The sequence below is a fragment of the Apodemus sylvaticus genome, chromosome 2 (genome assembly GCF_947179515.1).
Source record: "Apodemus sylvaticus chromosome 2, mApoSyl1.1, whole genome shotgun sequence".
In the NCBI taxonomy this organism is placed as follows: Eukaryota; Metazoa; Chordata; class Mammalia; order Rodentia; family Muridae; genus Apodemus; species Apodemus sylvaticus.
The window spans coordinates 93,938,549-93,949,643 of NC_067473.1; the positions used below are offsets into that span (position 1 = coordinate 93,938,549).

The 11,095-nt window shown below is 38.5% G+C and overlaps 1 gene segment (V, D, J or C); it reads left to right on the forward strand.

The window, feature by feature from the left end:
• Nucleotides 1-6,755: 6,755 nt before the first annotated feature.
• Nucleotides 6,756-7,568, forward strand: LOC127678733 (Ig kappa chain V-II region 17S29.1-like). The segment is given in 2 exon segments: nt 6,756-6,869; nt 7,222-7,568. Coding segments are annotated over 2 exon segments (381 nt in total).
• The last annotated feature ends 3,527 nt before the right edge of the window (nt 7,569-11,095 follow it).

An 11,095-nucleotide genomic window follows, 5' to 3' on the forward strand; every position in this document is an offset into this window, starting at 1 on the left:
TGTATTCCATTGGTCCACTTGTCTGTCACTGTGCCAATACCATGCAGTTTTTAACACTATTGTTCTGTAGTATTGCTTGAAGTCAGGAATACTGATTCCCCCAGAATTTCTTTTGTTGTTGAGAATAGTTTTACCTATCCTGGGTTTTTTGTTATTCCAGATGAATTTGAGAATTGCTTTTTCTAACTCTGTGAAGAATTGAGTTGGGATTTTGATGGGGATTGCATTGAATCTGTAGATTGCTTTTGGCAAGATGGCCATTTTCACTATATTAATCCTGCCAATCCATGAACATGGCAGATTTTTCCATTTTCTGAGGTCTTCTTCGATTTCCTTCTTCAGAGACCTGAAGTTCTTGTCATATAGATCTTTCACTTGTTTAGTTAGAGTCACACCAAGTTACTTTATATTGTTTGTGGCTATTGTGAAGGGTGTCATTTCCCTAACTTCTTTCTCAGCCTGCTTATCCTTTGAGTATAGGAAGGCAACTGATTTGCTTGAGTTGATTTTATAACCAGCCACTTTGCTGAAGTTGTTTATCAGCTGTAGGAGTTCTCTGGTGGAGGTTTTTGGGTCACTTAAGTAGACTATCATGTCATCTGCAAATAGTGATAATTTGGCTTCTTCCTTTCCAATTTGTATCCCCTTGACCTCTTTATGTTGTCAAATTGCTCTAGCTAGAACTTCAAGTACTATAGTGAAAAGATATGGAGAGAGAAGACAGCCTTGTCTAGTCCCTGATTTTAGTGAGATTGCTTCAAGTTTCTCTCCATTTAGTTTGATGCTGGCTACCGGTTTGCTGTATATTGCTTTTACTATGTTTAGGTATGGGCCTTGAATTCCTTTTCTTTCCAAGACTTTAAGCATGAAAAGATGTTGAATTTTGTCAAATGCTTTCTCTGAATCTAATGAGATAATCATATGGTTTTTTTCTTTGAGTTTGTTTATGTAGTGGATTGCATTGATGGATTTCCTTATATTGAACCATCCCTGCATTCCTGGGATGAAGCCTACTGGATCATGCTGGATGATCATTTTGATGTGTTCTTGGATTCAGTTGGCAAGAATTTTATTAAGTATTTTTACATCAATATTCATAAAGGAAATTGGCCTGAAGTTTTCTTTCTTTTTTGGATCTTTGTGTGGTTTTGGTATCAGCATAATTGTGGCTTCATAGAACGAGTTGGGTAGAGTTCCTTCTGTTTCTATTTTGTGGAATAGTTTGAAGAGTATTGGTGTTAGGCCTTCTATGAAGGTCTGATAGAATTCTGCACTGAAGCCATCTAGTTCCGTGCTTTTTTTGGTTGGGAGACTTTCTATGACCTTTTTTATTTCTTCATGTGTTATGGGACTGTTTACATGATCTATTTGATCCTGATTTAGTTTTGATGCCAGATATCTGTCTAGGAAACTGTCCATTTCCTCCAGATTCTCCAGTTGTGTTGAGTATAGGCTTTTTTAAATAGGATCTAATGATTTTTTGAATTTCCTCAGTTTCTGTTGTTATATCTCCCTTTTCATTTCTAAGTTTGTTAATCTGTATACTGTCTCTGTGCCCTTTGGGTGTCTGGCTAAGTTAGTTTGGGTTTTTCTATCTTGTTGATTTTCTCAAAGAACCAGCTCCTGGATTCGTTGATTCTTTGTATGGTTCTCTTTGTTTCTACTTGATTGATTTTGGCCCTGAGTATGATGATTTCCTGCCTTCTACTCCTCCTGGGTGAAATGACTTCTTTTTGTTCCGGGGCTTTCAGGTGTGTCATTAAGCTGTTAGTGTATGCTCTCTCCATTTTGGAGGCACTCAGGGCTATGAGTTTTCCTCTTAGCACTGCTTTCATTGTGTCCCATAGATTTGGGTATGTTGTGTCTTCATTTTCATTAAGTTCTAAAAAGTCTTTAATTTCTTTCTTTATTTCTTCCTTGACCCAGGTATCATTGAGTAGAATATTGTTCAGTTTCCACATGTATGTGGGTTTTCTGTTGTTTTTATTCCTACTGAAGACCACTTTTACTCCATAGTGATCTGATAGGAGGCATGGGTTTAGTTCGATCTTCTTATATTTGTTGAAGTCTGTTTTGTGACCAATTATGTGGTCTATTTTGGAGAAGGTAACTTGAGGTGCTGAGAAAAAGGTATATTCTTTTGCCTTAGGAAAGAATGTTCTTTATATATCTGTTAAATCTAATTGGTCCAAAGCCTCAATTAGTTTCATTGTGTCCCTGTTTAGTTTCTGTTTTCCTGATGGGTCCATTGAGGAAAGTGCAGTGTTGAAGTCACCCACAATTATTGTGTTAGGTGCAATGTGTGCTTTGAGCTTTAATAAAGTTTCTTTTATGAATGAGGGTGCCCTTGCATTTGGAGCATAGATGTTCAGGATTGAGAGTTCTTCTTGTTGTATTTTTCCTTTGACCAGCAAGAAGTGTCCCTCAGAGTCTCTTTTGATGAAATTGAAAGTCAATTTTATCTGATATTAAAATGGCTACTCCAGCTTGTTTCCTGAGACCATTTGCTTGTAAAATTGTCTTCCAGCCTTTTATTCTATGGTAGTGTTTGTCTTTGACTCTGAGGTGTGTTTCCTGTATGCAGCAAAAAGTAGGGTCCTGTTTACGTATCCAGTCGGTTAGTCTATATCTTTTTATTGGGGCATTGAGCCCATTGATGTTAAGAGATATTAATGAATAGTGATTATTACTTCCTGTCATTTTTGATGTTATTTTTTAAATTTGATTGGTTATCTTCTTTTGGGTTTAATGACAGAAGGTTATTTACTATCTTGCTTTTTCCAGGGTAAAGTTTCCCTCCTTGTATTGGTGTTTTCCTCCTATTATCCTTTGTAGGGCTGGGTTTGTGGATAGATATTGGGTAGGAATGTTTTGCCTGCATGTATGTATATATGTGCACAATGTGTGTGTGGGACATTTGTGAACTGTCATATCAGTGCTGGGAAGTAAACTTGGAATCCTCTACAGGCACAGCAAGTGCTTTAAACCACTGAGCTATCTCTCCAGTTCCAGGAAAGTTATAAATAAAATATGGCTTGAGTACACAGAAAGAGCTAAGTTATCAACAGTATTGTTCTTTTGTGTGTGTATGTGTGTGTGCGTGCGTGCGTGTGCGTGTGTGTGTGTGTGTGTGTGTGTGTACTATTTTTGCACCTATCAGAATGTGTGCACTCATGCACATGTGAAACTCCCCAGTCTCACCAAATTATTGAGCTCCAGGTTCAGTGAGAGACCCTGTGTACAATAAGGTAGAAAACAATAAAGGAAAAACTTCATGCTAACCTCGCCCTACACACCCTGACATTTTCCCTCCAAGCAGCTAGAGAGACTTGATGGTTTGGAATGGTGTTAAACCACGGTTCTTAATGCTTCCCTAAGACAATATTTAAACAGACAGTAAAATCAGTTGTTCAGCTCACAGATTTGCATAAAAGTTTCTATCGATCTGTTGGTAGCTGTGACCACTGTTATTGATGCACCTGTGCCTTATGTTAGGGAACTGAACTCGTTCTGGCACAATGAGCAAGTCAGTCATTTAATCTGTGCATTCCAGCTAGCTCTAAAAACTCTTCACCTGTTGGTTTTTCATCTTCATCAGAAACTAACAAGTCCCAGTCTTCTGGAATCTAAACAACTACATAGCATGTGAATATAAGCATGGCATGGCTCTAGTAAGAATGGTCACATACTATGCATATAACATGTTCAAGCTGTCAAAGTGCAGCACCCAAAAGGAACTGTGGCACCCCCTCCTGGACATCTGAGCAAACTGCACTCCGGAGGCCTGGGAGACTGAAGGGAAAGGGAAGTGGAATCTAATCCACTGACAGCAACAGGGAAAGTTAGAGCTGGCCATGGGGAAACCTCCAAGAAACATGCAAAGCTCATTTCAAATTTAATTGTTTTCCACAAAATGGACAGATGAACTTAAAAATGTTACATCTTTATTCTTTTCTGGAAAAAAACTTGAAAAAATTTTCATTCTGTGGAAAAGCTGACATTTGAACTTGGATTCTCACCTGTGAACTGTTGTTATAAAGATACCTTAGATGCATTAGGGCAAGTTCAAGCTTCTGTGTACGTAAACAGAAACACTCAAGAAAGTGAATTTAAGTTGCAGATATTAAGGAGCTGACATAAAAATAGGACAAGTACAATATCAATGGCAGCTTTCTCTAAAGAAAACAAAGGAGGAAACAGACAAAAAACACAGTACATTCCCACTTACTGTGGAGGCCAGTTCGAGAGGAACAACAAACAGCGTTAGAACTCATGGAATGTGGCCGACGTTAGCATGGTCATGATGCTTGTCCCTCAGCGAGGCGGATCCAGAGGACTGAGTGTCCTGAGGACCCCATGCTGTTGTAGAACACAGCTCTGCTCATGGCTCTGTCAGTCTTCACATCCTCCCTCATCTCTGGGTTGTGTGAGGATTCTAAGGGGCTCCCAGCCCCTCACAGGGTAGTGTCATTGTCACTCACAGTAACAGTGCTTGATCTTCCTCAAGCACTGCTGCTAGAGCAGGTTAATGGTTCAGTCTTCACCCTAGGAAAGAACTTCGAAATGTGGATTGTCAGCAATGACCACCACCCTTACAAAGAATTTGAAAAAAACATAATTGTCAGTGAAGTTACATTAAGATCTTCTTGTTAGTGACATTGAAATAAAAAAAACATTAGGGAACAATTTGAAGTTCAGAAAAACATCCTCTTAATAGTCGAGTTGGGAGATTTTGAAGTTAGGAAACAAGAACAATGGTTGTCTAACAAGCATTGGCTGACATGACTCTAACTGAGGGCAGACTAAGGATTTAGGTGGCGATTAATATCTTGGACCCATTTTTGCCCTCAGCTTTCTTAAACGATTTAATAAGAATTTGTTAACAAGATGTGTTCCCTGAGGATTTATAGGAGGAATGACCGACTGCTTTTTTTGTTTGTTTGTTTTGTTTTTGTTTTTCGAGACAGGGTTTCTCTGTGTAGTCCCTGCTGTCCTGGAAATGGTTGGAGCCAACTCATTCAAGTTTACTCCACTTAAATATATGAATGTGCGTGTATGTGTATATGCATATATGTTGTATGTGTGTATGTATGTATATATGTATATGTGTAAAGTCTTTGGAGCTTGCTTGTTGGAACTTGTCTTACTTCTTACACACATAAACATATACAGTCTCTTTATTTCTCTTGCCTTCTCTCTGTGTGTGTGTGTGAGAGAGATTATCTCTCCCTTTTTCCCTTTTGTCCAGGTGGTAGTTGCCATCTGCAGTGGCACCTAGTCACTGACTCAGTTTACCTTCGTTGTCAAGGCTTGTCTTTGACAGGTTATCTACAGTAATTCCTTTATCAAAACTCTGTCCCAAAAGCATTAAAGATTTAAGAGTTGACAAAACTAGAGATTATGTACATAAAAGAGTCTCTTTTCATAGAAGCTCATTCAAATGGAGCAGTATGGTGCCAGAAATATGATGGGAACTGTCTATTTGAAATCTAGACCCACATTTCCCGAGGGTTAAAAAATAAAGCCCCTGAAGCCAGCTTGCCAAGATGCTAATGGTTCATCCAGTGAAAACTGCCATGAAGGGTCCACTGACATGCCACTATGCCTGGGCTCCCAGGAGACCAAAAATGGCTCCCAGATATGCTTGACAAGGCCCAGATTGGGCATCATACAGATGATAACTAGACCTAAGACAACACAGAAATAGATAATTCCACACCAAAAGAAGAGAAACACACACACATACACGCACGCGCACACACACACACACACACACACACAGTACCAGCACCAACAACAAAATAACAGGAACTATCAAGGACCATTAATATCTGTCAACATCAATGGTCTCAATTCCTCAATAAAATGGCACAGGCTAACAGAGTGGATGTGTAAATAGAATCCATCATTCTGTCGCATATAAGAAACACATCTTAGCAAAAAAAAAAAGATGAACATTACTTCAGAGCAAAGGGCTGGAAAAAGATATTCTAAGCAAATGGAACCAAGAAAAAACCTGGAGTATCCATTCTAATGTCAAGTGTCCATATTTCTGAAAGGAACTGATATATAGATTGGAAGACATATTCTTCAGCTGAAACCTCAGGGCTTGAGTTGCAGAAATTTTGTTCCAATTTCTTGAGTTCTAATATGGAACAAACAATATTTGGATCTTCTCACTCTGAATTAACTCATGGCTTGCTGTGTCTACCTGTTTGTGTACTGTACCTAAGAGATAGAACATTTAACTAAATAATAACTGATCATTGGGAACTACATATGTGTTTTTATAACTTTGTTGCTCTTTTCTAGTCTTCAGTGTATCAACATTCTTGTGGTAAATGTCCATCACAGAGTCATTCCTCATGGAGATATGAGGAATACTTTTCTCTTTCCTCATTCAGTTCCCCCCTCTGACAAAACTAAAACAAAAAATCAGGTAGGATTATATAGGAACATGGTATGCTGAAAAGTATTAGCTAATACAAAGTGTTGAAAATGATAGCCTTGGTTCTGTGGTGCTCTCTGAGTATGCCCTGGTTCTTGTAGATTGTGTGTCTCCATTTATGCTCACCCAGCCTTTCACAGTGGAGTCCAACTGCTTCCTGCTGTAGGCAGCAGAGACTGTATCTATTTTCTATAGAGAAGATACTTCATTGCTAAGGGTAGGTCTTCCTCCTGCTGGCTACTTTTCACACAGCTGTACCAAACAGGGGATTTGCATATTGCTCCCTAGGGAGGATCTCTCCTGCAGGTCTAAGACAAAAGCTAGCCTCTCTTTCTGCCTTGACTACTCAAGGCTTCATATCAAGTTCTCAGAATGAGGTGCCCAGCTCAGCTCCTGGGGCTGCTTGTGCTCTGGATCCCTGGTGAGGAGAAAAACAAAGATCAAGGAGAATGTGGAGGGATGGGGATTTGTGGGGACCTGATGAAGCAGATGTATGTTCTGTCCATGTGTGCGATTTCCTATTTTTCTCCATGAATGGGTTTGTAGGGTTTAGAGGGTAAATGGATAGAAACTTGTGCCTTTGTGGCAGCTCTAACAAGTTCCAAAGGAGAAGGTTTAGGTGATTTCTAGAGAGTCTCTGTGCTCTCTCTACTTAATTATTTTGTGTTGAACATTTTTAGAAATGAATGAATGCCATGACTTCAATAAGTAGAACATTGATAAACTAACATAGTATCATGTTTGTGTATAACATTTCATTTCTTTTATTTCAGGAGCCACTGGGGATATTGTGATGACCCAGGCTGCATTCTCCAATCCAGTCACTCTTGGAGAGTCAGTTTCCATCTCCTGCAGGTCTAGTAAGAGTCTCCTGCATAGTGATGGCATCACTTATTTGTATTGGTATCTGCAGAGGCCAGGACAGTCTCCTCAGCTTCTCATATATCGGATGTCCAACCTTGCCTCAGGAGTCCCAGACAGGTTCAGTGGCAGTGGGTCAGGAACAGATTTTACTCTGAGAATAAGTAGAGTGGAAGCTGAGGATGTGGGTATATATTACTGTTTGCAACGTCTAGAACGTCCTCCCACAGTGATACAGCCTTAAACAAAAACCTCTCTGCTTGAGGTGACAAAGCTGCCTGGTATGTTTCTTGTCTGAATATAACATGATGTGGTCAGCATGGCAAAGTGAAGCCATCCTTAAGAGACAATTGTTTTCTCTAACTTTCAGCTATGGAAAGAATGAATCCCTAGGAATTGGGACTTTGCATGAGAGTTCTGCAGGGGATGTCAATCATGTCTCGCAGCATTATAGGTTCAAGTGTACCCACTTACTTCAATGGTAGTCAGGATCACACTGTAAACAGCGCTGCTTCAATGTGCATATCTTTTGCTCTGTGTTTAATCTTCAATGTTATTTCAGGACTGCACAAGTCTGATAGTTCTCTGGATATATTTTTCCCCCATTTTTCAGTGTGGTCACAATGAATACAATTCTCTTCTTTTGGATTTCACCCTCCAGTTGGATTATTGAGGATGAGTTGCTAGTCCAGTCTTAGTGTACAGTATGTGATTTTATGTTGTGTAGCAATGGAAGATTCTCTGAGACTTTTTAAGATGAAGATGTTGAAAGATTCAAAATAGCGAGTCTCTGGGTCCTTAGAACACATGGTGCCTATACATTCAACATGGAAGTATTACTTGATATACACACTACTAAAAGTATTATAAAACTAATCAACAAGGAACTTAACAGTCCAATACATAATTGGGTAATGAAATAAACAGTTCTCAAAAGACTCAGTATGAATGAACAACAAACAAACTCTGGCTCTTTCGATCTTTCTGCCCCTCTTCTGTAATGGGCCCTGAGCCTTTGAAATAGGTGCCCTTTTTGTGGCTGAGCACACTACTGACACTTACTCACTCTTCCTGACCTTTGGTGAATCTTTGTTTTAGCTATCATCCACTACTTACACTTCTCTAATGAGCTCTAAGAGATGTACTATTCTATGTATAGAGAGATATAAAATTTGAGGGTAGTTTGACACTGATTTTATTTAACAAAATTATAATAGTAAGTCGTTGCTATTTTTTTTAATCCAATTACTCAGTAAAAGAAATCTCAACTTAATCAGTAACAATACAAGCTATAAGCCTACATTGTGCAGATCTCCCACTATACTACTCTATTCCCATCTATCTTATTCCATATAACTTGCAGTTTCTCCAGGCTACAGGCTTCTCTCCAGCCTCTCTGTTGATCCCTTGTTATGCCCCCACCTCCCAGTCAATCCTCCATAGCTCTGTCCCTCCCCTCCTCTCTTCCCCTCAATCCTTTTCTCCTTTTCCAAACCCTCAGCTTCTTCTCCTTCCTCCTTCCTAATCATTTATTTATTTATCAAATCATTTATTTGAAAAGTTAAGGTGGGGAGAAGGTTCATAAGGCAACTCCTCATCTGTAGCCCCTCCCAGGAGTGGAATTAGCATCAAAATACAAGCCTAGGGCTATGCATAACACTTCCCTCTTTCTGTCCAATAAAAAGACTCTTTTATCTCAGACATCAATTGAGTGCAATTATTACCATTTTGTAATTTATAACATACAGGATTGACCTAACACCCGGTCCATCAATTTTTATCAATTAAATAGTACTCCTGTCATTTATCTGAACTTAAAAGACTTATAATTCTACACCTGACTCATGTCCTGGCTTTAGTTTGTAACCCATCTGAAAACCATCCTCTCAAATCTATATCATCTTTTTAAATGCTAAACAGCTTTGACTGTCTATGAGAATACTAGTCTTCAACCCTGTTAGAAATCAAAGAATGAGTAATATTACCTGAAAGTATAAGAAGCACCAAATATAGCTTCTAAAATTTAGCCAATTTATAGACACCTGGACAGGCCCTACACGTCAAAACGTTGGAGCATCAGTCTTCAGCCTTCTGGCCCAGGATCATCTGACAGACCTTGGTAATGCAGAATTTTGAAGGGCTGATTACTCTGTCTTGGCAGAGATTATCAGTCTACTCCACACAGTGTGTCCTTTTTTTGGACAGTATTTGTATGTAGATGAAATGAGGCAATTCTTGCCTGGTAACTGTCTTGCCACAACTGAAGCAACTCCATTGATGCTCAATTTCTTCTTTGAATTCAAGAAAGGGGTGCAGTCAGCAGCAGACAGATCTCCAGTCAAATGATCTTTAATAAAGAAATGTCAATAAACATCATATTATATGGACTTCTGACACCTTTGAAGGCCATCTATCTACCTAAAGCATTACTGAACTGTTAAGCCTTGGCTACTGTTTCCATATACAGAGACATAAACATCATCACATATACATCACCTATTTTGTTGATTATGTTAGACTCCCTTTTCTTTTTTGTTGCCAAGGTCTTCAGGAGGTCTCCCTTTGTCATGTCTGATTTTCATCAACTTGGAAGGAACATACAACTTTTCTTTTCCTGTGGAAATATAGGCATAGCTCCTCCCCCAGCGTAACAAATTTCCCATTCTCCATTCTGATGTTAGAATATCCTTAATGTAAACAGGCTGGTTTAGTTCAATAGTTCTTTCCACAATCCAATGTCTTTCAGTAGCTGTGGTGTTTTGTTCATTGGCATTTAAAAAAATTAAAGGTTAATAAAGCACTATGTAATCTATCCTTGGGGTTTCTTTTTGATCCTTTTTGCCTATTAAGCATATCCTTAAGAGTTTGATTGGATCTCTCCACAATTTTTTGTCCTGTAGGATTGTGTGGTATGCCTTTAACATGTTTTATATTTAATATTCAAAAACTGCTTCATCATATTAGAGATATATGCCGGCCCATTGTCCATTTTAATTTGTGTTGGTATTCCCACAATGGCCATAATTTCTAACAAATGTGTAATTACAGCATCTGCCTTTTCTGACAGTAATAGAGTTGCCCACTGAAATCTTGAATATGTGTTTATAGTATGGTGCACATATTTCAGTTTGGCAAACTCTGTAAAATGGAAGACATCCATTTACCAAATGCCATTTCTTTGGGTACCCCTAGGATTATTTCTCATAGGAAATGGAGTCTGGTTATATAACAAACAAACAGGGCATTGCTTCACAATTTCCTTGCATTGTTGTCAAGTGATAGAGAATTCTCTCTTTAACATGGAGTTTTTTTTTATGGAATTCTGAAGTCTTTAGTACACTTCCTATCAGTAGTTGGTCAATTTCATTATTACCTTGTGCCAGAGGGACCTGTATGGGATCTTATGTGTGTTATATATAGTGGATAACTCCTATTTCTGATTATTTGTTGTAGCTGAAAAAGCAATGAAGTAAATTTGGAATCATTCTTCATAAGTTCAGCAGTCTCTATATTTAAAACAACCCCTTCTGCATATTGAGAATCAGTTACTATATTGAAATACTCTTAAAAATCTGACAGCACAATGATTATTGCATATAATTCAGATATTTTTAACTGACTTATAGGGACTCTCAGTTAACTTACTTACATCTTCTGATTTATATCCTGCCTTTCCTGATTTACTGGCAACAGTGTAAAATGTAGGGGCTCCAGATATTGGAGTTCTCTTTATATTATGAGTGAGAATCCAGTAAGTTTTTTTTTTGTGAACTGATGCCACTTGCT